General features: G+C 44.2%; 1 protein-coding gene across 7 annotated transcripts in view; it reads right to left on the bottom strand.

The window, feature by feature from the left end:
* Positions 1 to 14,832, bottom strand: part of AUTS2 (activator of transcription and developmental regulator AUTS2) — a 663,646-nt gene that overhangs the window by 353,160 nt on the left and 295,654 nt on the right. For all 7 annotated transcript variants that reach the window (XM_088066212.1, XM_088066213.1, XM_088066215.1 and 4 more), the window contains 2 exons: positions 10,907 to 11,008; positions 2,308 to 2,343 (listed from right to left, as the gene is read on the bottom strand). In XM_088066212.1, coding sequence (XP_087922338.1) covers positions 2,308 to 2,343; positions 10,907 to 11,008 — 138 coding nt within the window. The remainder of the gene's footprint in view (positions 1 to 2,307; positions 2,344 to 10,906; positions 11,009 to 14,832) is intronic.

Genomic DNA, 14,832 nt, shown 5'->3' with positions numbered 1-14,832 from the left:
ACAAAAACTAACAGTCTTTTCTAGTTAAAGGCTTTGGAAAAAAGGAGTCAGTTCAAGTGCATATTCCTTTGCACTTTGATAATACAATAATTACACTGATCAGAAACACATGCTAATTGGATCACTCTGGAGCATTTTTCTCATTGTCTGGTACCGCAGAACACATCTGGGTTTTATTTGCCCCATGTAAGTTAATAAGAGTTTGGGCTTGTTTTAAAACAACGAGCAAGAAAATCCTAAAAACAATTTTCCAAAGTGAAAAGGGAGGAAGAAACCCTTCATGTTTCATCCAAGACTGTGTAAGTGTAAAAACAACTTGAAGATATAAACCGAAGGATGTTTCCTACCTGCTTGGCTGTTAGTGAGGAAAGGAAAAAAGCAAATTAAAAACTCTTAATTCTGTGACTACAGAAAAGAAACAGCTCGGTTAAATATATTAATGGCACCAACAAGGGATGTCTCCCCCACCTACACAGACCTAAACTGGAATGATTTAAGGTGCCAATCCATCGGCCCTAGAACACGTCAGCTTTCCTCTCATTACTGAATCCCTTGCTCAGGAGAGCTGGAAACTTCCAAGCTTTCTGTTGGAGCATAGGGGATGCTGACACCTTCCAGATTTTCACTTTAGTGGACCAACCCACAGACAGTATGGTGCAGGGAACAGCAGATGGCTCCTCTTCTGTTACCTCTGCTGCCTGGAGAGGAAGCACCGCTCTCAAACCATGCATATTCAGCTCTCGCTGCAAGAACAAGGCTTATTTATCCATGGCCCAGCCCAAAATATACCTGTCCCATTCCAGAGCATGTCTGCAGACCTCCAAATCACTGGAATTTTCCCAGACAAAGGAAAGCAGTTTGTTCTGGACTATGGAAAGACATTCGAGGCTTAGTTTTAATTCTAAATAAACGTCGAGCCATTTGACATGATTTCTCCCTTCATCCCCTCCTTCTTAAAAATATGACACAAACCAGGGCAAGTGATGAAAAAAGGAAACCAACTTGTTTTTCTGTTTCACAACTTACCTTACACTGATCTGGGCCTTGATATAATTAGAACAACTACCACAAAACTTTTTCACTTGAGGATGCTCTTTTCATACCTCACCAGCAGCAGTGTGAATGTTCTGTTTGTGCAGAAGTCCAGTGTAAATCCAGCAGGACACAGCATTTCTCCAGGTATTAAGCAATTTTTGTGCAATCTTTGTGAGACCACACGTACACAATTTAATCCCATAATTTTCTTATAGGATCACAGACTTATATGACAAAAGACTAAATTCCCCATGAACTAATAGAAGGAAATGACTCTCTGGGAATGTGACAAGAGTGCAACCAAGTTTTTCCATCATGTCATTGAATACCATAGGGTTTAGTTTTCCCCAGAGATCAATGGGAAGCAGGTTTTGATTGTACAGGTAACTTCACAGAGCAGTGCTATGGGACAAGGCTCGCTGCATTTTACCCACCTGCTCTTGGGCATACCCAATGCTCTGCTTCTCCTACAGTTATTATAAAGGCAGAATAGATGTGCTTGGAGAATACAGCATAAGTTACAAAAAAACCAGGATATGAACAATTTAAATATAAATTGTGGAAGAAAATAAGCAGTACATTGGATTGACTGGAAAACGTTTTTTGTACTCCCAAACTTATCTGTGCAAGTAAAAGGGATATTGATGAATGTGGGAATGAACAGAAAGTTATGAATATAGACTGTTAAATCAATACAGGTGCATGCAAATAAATCACAAACCCCAAAAAAAACTGATCAATTTTCAAACCAGCTGGGGCCTGATCTGCTTCTCAGGACATAAAATGTAAATCTGGCATAAATATAACTTCTGTGTTTTCCTTGAGTGTGGACTGTGTTTTCCACCAGCCATGGGCTTTTAAGCAACAGGTAGGAAAAAACCCTGTGCCACGTTGTCTGGGCTGTGGTGCACAGGAGATGAGGCAAAACATTTTAATGGGCTCCTTAAAATCTATGAATCAGCAAGAAGAGGTGCAAGGTGGAATCAAGATGCTCCCATCTCCCCTTAGAGAGCTGGTGAGACCATGGCTCGTTTTATTTGCTGTAACTCTGTAAATTAAGTGCTGTTAAAATTCATGCAGTAATTAATATGACACCTGATTAGTTCAAGAGAACACGGACCACCGTGTTGGAAATCTGACTTGCAGTGGGTTTGTGGAGGAAGAAATAAGAAGGGTGTGCTCAGAGAGGGGTTGGGGGGATATCCCTGTGTCCATGCACTTTGTGTGAGGCATTTTGTGTGAGGAGCACTCTGAGAGTGGAGACACACTTACAAAGTAGCCTGTTCCCAAGCTGGAAGGAGCTGAGCTCTGCAATAAAACACAAAGACAAAGTGGAAAGTCAGTGATGGTTTTTAACACGTTCCAATCCACACAGCTCATTACAGCCCTTTCCAAGCTTTTCATCACCACATCACAGCCCCGGCGTCCTGCCCCTTGTCATCTGCTACTGAAACAAACACGCTGCTGCTTAATTTTCCCCTTTACATCTCTCAACCACTCCGAGATGGTAACGTGCTATTTACCGAATTCCAAGCTTCTGCAGTGGACGTAATTGCCAATTTATTTGACAGGCAGCTGGGTAATGAATTAATGATGGCATTTCGCCCTGCACTGAGACTAAACAGACACTCATCAAGCAGCCTCCCTGACATGCTGACATTCAATGCCCTGGACTCCAGCTCCTCAGCTTCGTGGCCACAAAGGGGCAGGAGGGAGGGGGAAAAAGGGGAAAAAAGTAGACTGACTTCAAAACAAAAAGCCCGGTGGGTTTGGATGACTTTTTCAGTGTATGACCTGTTTGCCAATTTATTCCCGAAAGGCCCCGGTTAGTACACACATAGTGCTTTTCTAAAATGAGACATTTTGTAAACATAATTAGTAGTCTGAAATGTAAAGAATGCGTGGGCACAGAGAAGCTGCTTTAGTCAATGTACCATTTTCTGGAGAATGCAGTCACCACAATTTCCCATTTGGATGTCCACATTGTTTGACAAACCAAGGATTTAGAAACAACAACAACAAAAGCAAACAGCAAATATCTAGAGTGTGAAATAGATTTCAAATCTCAAACCTATAAAAATAATTAAAACTAATATTGCTACCATGGAAAATAATCAATTTGTTTAAATGTTATTTAAAAAAAAGAAAAAAGCATTGTGAAATTGAGTTTAAGTGGGACACGACCACAACCTCTAGATTCACAGGAATTAAGGAGATAAAGGGTTTTGTTTCATTAGTTTTTCATCTAAGCAATGGGGATTACACAGCAGGTTCTCTCAGAGATGTGGGGGAGCCCAAAACATCCCGATGCTAATCCAGGTCAGGCTGTTCCTCTGGAGGGGAGCAGCTCCCAGCTCCCATGGCCACAGCAGCAGAAAGCAGAGCCCATTCTCCAGAGCCCCAGGGTGGAGCTCCTGGATCTCAATCCCCAGTGTGGAGTTCCTGGAGCTCCTGGATCTCAATCCCCAGTGTGGAGTTCCTGGAGCTCCTGGATCTCAATCCCCAGTGTGGAGTTCCTGGATCTCAATCCCCAGTGTGGAGTTCCTGGAGCTCAATTCCCAGTGTAGAGCTCCTCAATTCCCACTTCTGCTCCTCAGCACAGCCCAGGGATAACCAGAACTGCACAGGGACCCCAGCAGCCCGGGCAAGCCACTGGCAAAACACAGAATTTTCATCACTGCATCCCTGTTGTGAGACAGGGCACAGCTCTGGCTATCAGCAGGGCAAGGGAACCCCACCCAAAGAAAGACATTCCCAAATCCTCCTGTCCCCACTCACTGCTCTGGGCCCTCGAGTTCCCTGTGCCAGCATGGCCACAGGGTGATGCAGTTATTCCTGGCCCCAGGGATGATGTCCCTGACAGCAGCAAGGACTGATGGCTCTGCTCCCTGCTGTCCCTGACCATCCTGCCAGCCTCACCTGGCCACTGGCACAGCCCAGCTCCTGCACCAAGATTTCTCCTTTTTATACATTTTTCATGTGTTCATAACTCTGTACACTACACTTGTATAGTTCTAGAGCTCCTTAACTAACTCTAGTCCTTTTCCTACCCTTTCTCTTCAATTTTAGAACAGTAACCTCACCTTCCTGAACTATTTAGTCTTGCCTCTCTAGTTAACCAAGGACATTTTATGTTTTCCATACATAAATGTGGGGCTAAGAGCTGGGGGGGAGCAAGGGGTGTTTCATTGGAGGGCAGAACCAAAAAGGGGGATTACTTAATTAACTGTTCATCTAATTGGATACTTCCTGTAAAGTATGCTAATTTGTTAAAATATAAAATTAAATACAATCAATTTATGAAATCAATAATATAAAAATTAAATAAAAATATGTTAAATATATACTTATATTTTATATAAAATATAAATCTAATAAAAATATAATAAATTAATGTATCAATAATATATAACATAACATAATATAATATATTATAATATGATATAATATATTATATTATAATATAATATAATATAATATAATATAATATAATATAATATAATATAATATAATATGATATATGATATGATATAATATAATATGATATATGATATGATATGATATGATATGATATAATATAATATAATATAATATAATATAATATAATATAATATAATATAATATAATATAATATAATATAAATAATTAAAAAGAAAATATAAAATTGTTGAAGTCCTGGGTCATGTGTGCATTTTCCCATATCTGCACCTGGAGCACCTTCATTAAAGGCAACAGCTTTTTATCATCTTAATATTGTTTGGTTTGTGCTTTTCAGCATCCCTGGGAGCCCCTGCAGCCCTGGCAGGGTGCAGCACACCCTGCTCATATCCAACAGGACACACACTGCCTTCCTCTTCAGCCATCCTCTGCCTCATGCCATTGAAATTTGAGAATTTGAGAATGAAATTCCGTTTATTTGAGCTGCAGTTCTACCCACGAGTTCAACACGTGCACTCATTATAAGCACTTTTGTTTCAGCTCTGTGCAGATGCCAAGTGAGTCCCACTCTTTCACTCACAGTTTTTTTTTAAACTTACTTTCCTGGCTGAAAGCTCCAAAGTTTGCATTCTGCATCTGTGTGTAATTTTTGTCTGCTTTTTATTCCAAGTTTTGGAAGGACAGAGTATCAAAACAAAACAATAAAGAGGAAGAAAAAAAAAAACAAAAACAACAAAAAAAGAATAAGCAAACAAAGTATTTCCCACTGAATATTTTCATTCCTTCAAAAGCAATGCTGCGATGGCTATGGGAGGACAGTCGAAACATAGCAGTCAAATGACTTTCAGTGAACAACTGTGCTTTTCCAGGGAACTTGAGCTTGCTGGATGGAAATATAGCCCTTCACACATTGCATGCTGCATATGGAGAGTGCAGTTTGCAAACTCTGTTTAATTGAAGTATGAAAGACTGTGCTGCACATGCATGAATGACTGTCAGCTGTGTTGTGAACCGTGTGCTGAAGCGAGGGCTGCGCAAGGAGACAACTTCTCACCTTTTGGGGAACTCCCAATAGCGAAAGGATCCCACTACCCAGAGCCCAGCCTTGGAACCAACTCTACAGGCATCTTTACAAGGCCATGCTGAGTCGTGATCCTGCACTGGGTGGTTCTATAGCTCCTACATAAAGTGTGCCTATAATAGAGGTAATGGTTTCACTCTCCGAAACCCTTTGCAAAGCAGGACATTAGAAACACTGTTTGATATTCACACAACCACCAGCAGAAGCCTGCATCAGGTGCCCATCAGCAAAACACACTTGTTTAAAATTGACAGGGTTCTGGGGTTTTTGGTTGGTTTTTTTTCTTTGTTTTGGTTTTTTTTTTTGTTTCATTTTGGGTTTTTTTTTTGGTTTTTTTTTTCTGTTTTGGTTGGTTGGTTTTATTGTTTCCATCCTTTCTTAAAGAGAAGAACTTTGGCCCAGAAGCAAAAACATAGTAACCCTCGTGTAAGCATTAGTTTATTGTGTACCAAAGAAAATTACATCCTTGAGGTCTTGGAAGGCACAGTTATACCCATTTTGCATATATATAGTGCATTACTTGGGGAGCTGGGTGGGGAGAAAGACTGCGTTGTACATATTTGTTCTGGCTATTGTTTATGCAGGTCTGACTGAATGAAGGAACAGTGGGTATCATTTCAATTTCTGATGTCAACATCAAATTACTTATTTAATTTCATGCCTGGCGAAGCATTGTATAGCTACACGCAGAATCATTTCACTTCATTTGTTATGCTGTGTTTTCTTGGCGATTGGCTCGCCTTCCAACTGACAGCTTTAATTACGACATGAATTTGATTGCACTGCCGAGGAATTAACATAATGCAACAAAGCATTTAAGCACCCAACCTTAGACACACAAACACACACATCCCCACCCTCGCAGCCACACAAAGCACTGCTGAGCAGCTCCTGGCACAGCACACGGAGCTCAGCCAGGATCACTGGGGATGTTCTGCACAGGGAGCAGCTCTGAGGCTTCCAGAGCACAAAACACAACGTTCACCCCTTCATTTGTCTTTGGCTCTGTGCACTGGGAGGGATGGGAGACAAAAGGATTGAAGATATCCTGTATTTGGGGCTGAAATCGTGGGCTGCCCACAGGGTTACACTGCTACATCTCTTCCTGAAGCAAGCAGCGACAGACCTGCTGGGCAGGGGATTGAGGATTTCAGGAGCTGATGCTCACCGTGACCACCTCGCTGTGGTCTCCTCCCAAGCACAGGAGGAGCAGCACTGGGAACAGGGGGCACTCAGGGAGAGTGCAGCAGCTTTGATGAGCTCGTTTGAGAGCCCAAGACCTGTAATGTGGGGACAAATGGGGACATTCCTGTCCCACTCCCTGTTTGGGAGCTGGAAAAGAAGGGCAGCAAGAGGTGACGAGGTGCTGAATCCCATCCAGTGACCGTGTGGTCATTGTGTGATCATTTTCCTGTTCATCCCTTCACTGAAAGCCTGCAAGCAACAGCAGAGGCAGCAGGCAGGGCTGAGATCAGGTAGATCAGGAATTTAGGAATGTGCTCCAAAGAAATCAGGTGGTTTGATTTTTGATTAGCAAAGAGGTGACTGAACCCCTGAATACTCGCTGCATTTACCATCCAGGTTAGCTGTAACTCTGGTGTTTCCCTCAAGTAAATCTCCTGGCTGTTTTGTAAAACATGACTAAAATGTATTCCAAAGAATGAGGACTCAATTAAAAATAAACACATCCAGGAAGATAAGGAAAACAAGCTGACTGAGCTCCAAGCTGAGCGAAAGAGAAAGCGCTGCCATCTTGTCTCCAAGCAAGATCTCAACAAAATGAATTCTACTACTGGCAAGATTTTGATGAGATTAAACTGACTACAGCACCCTATATATAAAGGAGGAGCAGCTCTCCAATTTTGCTTTTAGGCCCCTGGAGCTACCTCTGCCCATAAAGGAAAAAAACAAGTTGTCATTCCTAAAAAAAAACCTATATAGGGGAGAAAGGCAGAGAGCCATGGGTTTATGAAATTCAGAGGGGGAGCTGGATCAAGGCACTGCTTGCACTGGAGCATCTGAGCAATCATTACCCCTAATCTAGCAGAGGTCAAATTCTCTGCTAATTATGTTCTCTTGCAGAGGGGTGGGGGTGTGTGCACACGTGTGCCAGGCGAGGACAAAGAGAGGAGTTGACAGAAATCAGTCTCACTGCATTGCATCTGACAAGAACAGAGGATATCCCCCTTCCTACTGTCTGATGCTATTTCAAGCCTCATTATGAAAAAAGTCTCCTGTTTAACATGGGCTTTTCATTGAATTACCTTCTTTTCATTTTTACCTCTCACAAATGCTGCAAATTACCTGCTTGGATCTCATTAGCCTGGAAAGGAGTCACCCCTTGTAAACACACTTTGCATCACTCTGCATTATCCAAGGACTGCAGGTACATTTACAATAGGCAGAGTTGAAAGATACCTGGCAGGAGAGGGAATGAAGCCACTGACATGTCAGTTTGCAGCTGGATATTCATTATCCCCTCTCCCTCGTTCTGCAGCTGTCACTGAGCTCTCACTCTGGCCCTGCACTGAGGCCTGTGAAGCTCAGTCATTCCTGTTTCTCCAGCCTGCTCAAACTTTCCTGGGGATGGGAAAGTGGATCATCCACCTGGAGAAACTGCACTCCACTCACCAGCCTTATTTCCATACAGGAACCATGCTTAGTCTTACAGGGCTGCCAGGACACAATAGTGGAGATTCATTGTTCGTGGCCAAAATTTGCTTTCTCACCCCATGGTTCATCTGCCTGCAATGTTTTGTATTTTTTGTTCTATCTTCTGTTGGCTACACAAGTTTTTGCATATTTTTTTTCTGAGAAAATAGCTGTAAGAACAGAAGCAAAGCTGCAGAGGTAACTTACTATAGATTTTTCTGGGCAGTAATAGTGGGTATCATCAGACATCTGACTTCTTCAAAAAGTATTATTTAAAATAACCATTTGGAAGATACTGTCATTTCAGCACACAGGGTGTCTGATCTGGGAGAGAGAAAAGGGGATGGACAGCCCTGAACTGATTTTGGGAAGGGGGAAAGGGGATGGACAGCTCTGAACTGATTTTGGGAAAGGGGAAAGGGGATGGACAGCCCTGAACTGATTTTGGGAAGGGGGAAAGGGGATGGACAGCCCTGAACTGATTTTGGGAAGGGGGAAAGGGGATGGACAGCCCTGAACTGATTTTGGGAGAGGGGAAAGGGGATGGACAGCCCTGAACTGATTTTGGGAGAGGGGAAAGGGGATGGACAGCCCTGAACTGATTTTGGGAGAGGGGAAAGGGGATGGACAGCCCTGAACTGATTTTGGGAAGGGGGAAAGGGGATGGACAGCTCTGAACTGATTTTGGGAGAGGGGAAAGGGGATGGACAGCTCTGAACTGATTTTGGGAAGGGGGAAAGGGGATGGACAGCCCTGAACTGATTTTGGGAAGGGGGAAAGGGGATGGACAGCCCTGAACTGCAGGAGCCTGGGGAAGGCCACCACACACCCAGGCACACTGAGAGCCTCATCTTGTTTTTCAAATCTCAGCTGAACTGGTTAATACCAGGCCAGAGAGACATGCTTGTACTGCAATGAATTATCAAAGCATAAAGGAACTTTACTTATTAAGCAAAACATAAATTATGTATGGCACTTTAAAATATACATCTCCACATATATTTACATTGCGTTTCTTTTGAGCAACCTGTGAATCCCTCTGTCCTCTCCTGGGTGTACTAGGGAAGTTGTATTTGCTCTTTACTTCCTTTTAATTTGCCACAGTGCTGAGACAAAGGAAAAGTACTGTAAAAACATCAGAGAAAAACTGGATTTGATGGGGTGCAAGGGGAACCAGGACTCTGCTCTCACTGCCAGGTCTGGCAGTGCAATGCTGTGAGCTGCTGAGAAGCCAAATAAACCTCAGAGCTCTCCACTCAGTACCTGGCAAGGGAATGACAAAGCTGAATTAAAACCATGTTTGTAAGGAGCTGTGAATTTTTTTGCTGGAAGGTGCTGTGGAATTGTGAAGTTGGTTGCAGTGACTTCCAGGGCTCAGACAAGCCAGGATGATGATGGTGACAGGCTGACATCCAGCTGCCATCCACTGCTACCTGCACAGAGCATTTCCTTACTCCTCTGGTTTTACTGTCCTCTTCCAAAGAGATCTTACAGCCCTGAGACTGACCTCAGCTGACAGCTATGAAGGGCCAGCTCTGAAGTGTTTTGCTGAATGTAACCCATAAAGGTTGGCTCTGGGGAAGAAATGGACCTCTAAAACAATGTGACAAAGGGATGTGGAGAGAGAGTGCTACAGATTTCACACTTTCACAGAGAAAAGAAAAAAAATCAGGCATCTGTTCCAGTGATATGCACAATTCAGCAAAAATTGCTAGCTGTGTGCCTTCAGGCTTAAATTTGCACAACGAAATGTATCCTTTACAAAGGTATTTCTTTTAATGCCTGCTCAGTTCAGTTTTATTGGATTGGCCTATAGAGGACACCATCTGGTATCTGTCATCCAAATCTACACAGACATGCTATTGATAAAATCCCCATTTCCAAAACGTGGGTTAGTTAAAAGCAGGGCCAGATTGCTGCCTGGTACAAATTGGGCTGACTGATGTAGCTATCCATGCTTTTACCAGCAAAGGATCTGACCTACAAAATCCCCAATTTAGATCCTCTTCTGGGACAGGGCTTCCTTTATATTCTGTGCTGTTAAGCATGTGGCACAGAGGACACAGAGCCATGAATAAAACACTCAAGGATTGTGGTGGTACACATAATAAATAGTAATCTAATTGCAGCAACAGAAAGATTTCTGTAGTCATTGCTCTGTCAGAACAAGCCATGCGTGTCACTCGCTGAAGGACCAGCATTTCCCATGGAGAAAAACACTCTCCATCTCAGGCCCTTCCACAGCACTTTAGGTAGAGCAATAAAGGCAGAGCTTATGCTATTGTTGGCCATGTTATATCAATTCATTATATAGAAGTCAACCGAGTCTCTCTAGACACTCAGACACTTCTCATAAAGACAGTACGTAGCCCAAAGAAATACATTCTTCTCCTCCACCCCTTGGGGTAAAAACAGGCCATCTCACTTCTCAGCTATGCAGAACATTTTAACTTCATTAAATGCCCTTCAACTGTTTCCAAAGAGCTGAGTGTTTGCACACAGAAAGACATTGTACCAAACTTTGAGAAGTTTACTGAACCGGGGCGGGAGACCCAAGTTACCTCTTCCTCTCCCAAACCCCCAAAGGGAAGGAGATTTCAGCAACAAACCAACCCAGAAACTAAACCCTGCTGTGCCTGCAGCCCGAGGGGGGCTCCAGCAGGGTTCCCCGAGTTCCTCAGCCTCAGGAGCTGCACTTACATCGCTGAGCCTTTCCCGGGAGCTGCTCCGGTGGAAGCCCTTGGACTCGCCGCTGGCGCTCTCGCTGTCGCTGTCTCGGCAGCTGTTCTGGCCTGGCTTGAGCTGCAGGAAACACAAAGAGAGCAGGAGTTGAGCCTGGTTCAGCTGAGTGCCCTTGTCCCACTCTCCTGGGAGCCTTCTCAAGCCCCGTGGCTCTGCCCAGCCCCGGTGCCCGGGCACGGCCCCAGGGACACCGCGGACACGGGGTCCTGGTCAGCACAACACCCGTGTCCCAGGGAGATCACAGTCTGACACCTTCATCTGGGAAACTTTCAGGCTTCTCAAGGTATTTCTGCCATGGATGAAGCTTTTAGAGTTCCCATCCCTTTGCAGCTCCTCCCTCATTGCAGCATTGAGGATCTGAGATCACTGGCAGTCTCCCCAGGAGAAGAAGAGATCACCCCTCCAGAGGAGCCTTGCTTTTGCTGGACCAGCTCTGAACCACACTGCCTGCTACTCTAAACAACTTCTAAACAACATCAGTCAAATCAAAGTAAGGACATAAAGTCCATGAAACGAGAAGTTCCAACGCACAACTGAGCTGCAATGCGTGAGCACAGCTGCAAAAATGGCACAGGCGTTCTCTCAGCTCAAAGAAAATGTAGCAGAAGGACCAGAGCTATTTGTCAGATACTCACAATTCAATAAATAATCTAAATATTCCACAGCTCAGCCAGAAGGCTTCCAGTAAAATGATTTTTATTTCCAATGGAAGGGTTTATCAGTCAGATCTAGGAGATCTTGGGAGCAGTTCTTGGAGGCAGAGGGGAGGATGACAAATTCAACAAGTCTTACACTTCATATAAAACTGACTGATCTTATCTAGGACCTTCGTGTCCTGTAATTTTAGGGTCCCAAGTTTAAAATTTAACCACCCAAAGGAAAAATGGATCAAGTTTCCCTGGCTTGGTCTTTTGTCAACATCTGCCCAATGATGGAAAAACTCCTATTGCAAGTGGGGTGTTAAGAATTATTTTTTCCAGCCTCAGATTTTATTTCTAGAGCCCAAATTTAGTTTGTACACGATCTTCACACATTAGTTATTTGCTAACTAATCATAACAGCCCAGTTTTATAATTCTTCTACATCACAAATTCCAGCTACTTACAGAGAAGAGAAGAAAAACCCAGCAGGTGTCATTTTTCTAGACACAATTTACAAGGAGTAAGAGAGAATGATGAAGATATCTGAGCCTGAAACTCCATAGGAAAAAAATGAACTTCATGGACTAGACAGCTAACTCAGGAATAAGTCCAAGTTAAGATTTATAAGCTTTCCATATTTTCCTCTCTTTTTTTCCAAGTTGAGTTTCTCCACTTGCCAAATTGTTGAGGGTTTACATTTTATTCCAGAACCCATCAATCTGTGTTAAATTAAAAAAATAAAGCATGGAAATGTGCCCGTTGTCTTCTCTTAAGAACCTAAAGTCACACTCAAATGCACATGAGAACACTAAATGTGGACAGGCCATGGGTCATTTCATTTCAATCTGATCTTTGCACAGACTCAACTGCTTAAAACAATGCTGAAATAACAGAGTGCTGCTAAAAAGGTGCACAGATAACAGACTGGATCTTTAGTTACACTGTGTGCACCTGGTGCATCACCCTAAACACAGGAGCCCTAAAATCAGTTTTATCTGGGAAGGGATCCACCTAAAAGGTCTCACAAAGAGGAAATACAGACATTTTCCAGACTGAAAGCCCAAAAGCCTAAAACTCAGAGTGTCTCTGACTCACAAGGAGTCTGCAGAGTCTCAGGGACTCCCCTAGAGAGAGATGGGGTACATGCAAAAAAAGCACCACAAGAACACTTGCCCAGGCTGAACAACACAGGACTCAACCCTGGGGCACAGCTCCTAAACTTTTCCAGTTTTTGGTCATTCTTAGCATTGCATTTTTTTAAATCTTTCACTACACAACTTGTTAGTTTGTAATGCCTTTGAACCTGCTGGAGGGCACCACAAGTCAAGAAGAAACTGAATAAAGTTGTAACTACATTTCTATTAAAGGAAAAGACCAAAAAGCAGATTTGGAAGGGTGGCTGCTGGCTGAGGGCTGGGCTGGGGTTCAACAGAGGGATTTATTTCTGATTCCTTCCCCAAAAAGTGAGAGGAATAGTCTTCCCTACTCTCCAAAACTGGACTCTGGGGGATTTCTCTATCAGGACGGTTTCCAGACCGTGAGAGGGTCACTGAGAGCACGGAGAGGAGAGGCACAAGATATAGAACACCAAGAGTGACCATTTAATGGAGAAAGAAAGACTTGCTCAGGCCTGAAGGCCACACAGAAACCACCCAGAAATTATGGATAAACCAAAATAGATGCAGAAACATCAACATAAAACTGCTGCCACAGCAAGTGCTAACAGGAACTCTTCTCTCAGCCCACAGAGAGGTTTTCAGGTGACTTGGAATCCAACAGAACTATTTTTGCAGCAGGGAGACACTCAGCCCTACTTTGTGAAAGTGCAAGCTGAATATTCATCTGTGTCCAGGGAAAGCAGCTCTGTGCTGTGCTCCCTCTGCCATTCACTGTCACAGGGTGAAGCAGAGCTGAACTCTCAGGCTCAGGAGCAGGACAGACCTAGAGGAGCAGTGCCAGAGTTACTGTGCCAGCCAGACATTTCTGTGATGTGAGAGGAGGGGCACAGGAGCCACAGAACACCCCTGAGGGTAATCCATGACAGCAGGGCTCTTCCCTCAGACAGAAAAAGAAGGAAGGACACAGAGTCAATCATGTTAAGAGGTGTAAGGGAGGATGGAAGGGCAGCTGAGCCCCAGACTTCAGGGAGCATCATCCTCTTGGGACCACAGTTGGCTGTGCTGGGTCCCTAAGCCACTTTAGATAATTCCATAGTAGCACATAACAAAAAGCAAAATAAATAAACCCTCTGAGAATTTGGCAAAAGCCTTTTTCACAGAGCTTGTATATCATGTCAAAAACACCCTAATGTGGCTCTCCTGAGCTTTTTTATTTTAAAATGTATTTTAATTTTAAAACCCCACACCATTTGGCAGCAGTAAATCTATAGTACAGTTTCGAGGTGCCTGAGCTTCTACGCCATATGGAATTAAAGGATTATTTCACTACATTATACTTTAAAGCTATGAATACTAACACCTCTCCCTGTTACAGCACAGCCAGCAAGCTGAGCCTTCAGCAGAGTCCTAAAGGAAGGGGAGCCCTGCTCCCTGAGAGATGGCAGAGCCCTGCTGTGGGGAGGAGAATTCCAGGCTTTCACTTCTGCCTGTCGCTCTTTATTTGTACAGCTTTGGCAAAGGCTGTCCCAGCTCCAGCCTGGGTGAGTTCTGTTCCCTGCTGTTCCCTAGCTCAGCTCAGCTGACCCTACATGTGCCATTGGGAACGCTTCAAAGCCCCAAAATCCCCAGCAGGTACAAAATCCCCAGCAGGTACAAAATCCCCAGCAGGTACATGACCCCGCTCCTGAGCAGGGCACAGCACACACATGTTTCCACCTGCTCCCCAGGGCCTGCCTCCATTTGCTCCCTGGGCTTTTCCCAGCATGGAACAGGACTCAGGAATGGGAATTGTTGTCCCTTCTGGCAGGCACACCCTGTTCCCCAGCGAGGCACACACAGAATCACAGACAAATCAGACAATGCAGACGAGCACAAACTGCTCCAAAGGCCCGGGAGCGCCAGCCTGGGAGAGGAGATAACAGGGGGACCCCGGTTATCCCAGTTATCCCAGTTATCCCAGTTATCCCAGCACAGCCCAGGTGTGCTGGGCCATCCCCAGACCCCAGGCAGGGCACTGACATCCCGAGTGGCCAAGCTGCACCAGCAGCCCCAGGCCAGCCCCTGCCCTGCCCAAAAAACCCAGCCCTGAAGTGGCTTCAGCAGCCAGGAAAGAGCAGCAGCGGGT

This window comes from Pseudopodoces humilis, chromosome 23 (genome assembly GCF_049639895.1).
Source record: "Pseudopodoces humilis isolate 2021_Gansu_Grassland_sample_001 chromosome 23, ASM4963989v1, whole genome shotgun sequence".
Lineage (NCBI taxonomy): Eukaryota > Metazoa > Chordata > Aves > Passeriformes > Paridae > Pseudopodoces > Pseudopodoces humilis.
Note: the sequence above shows the minus strand (reverse complement) of the source record. Positions and strands in the feature narration are given on the sequence as shown.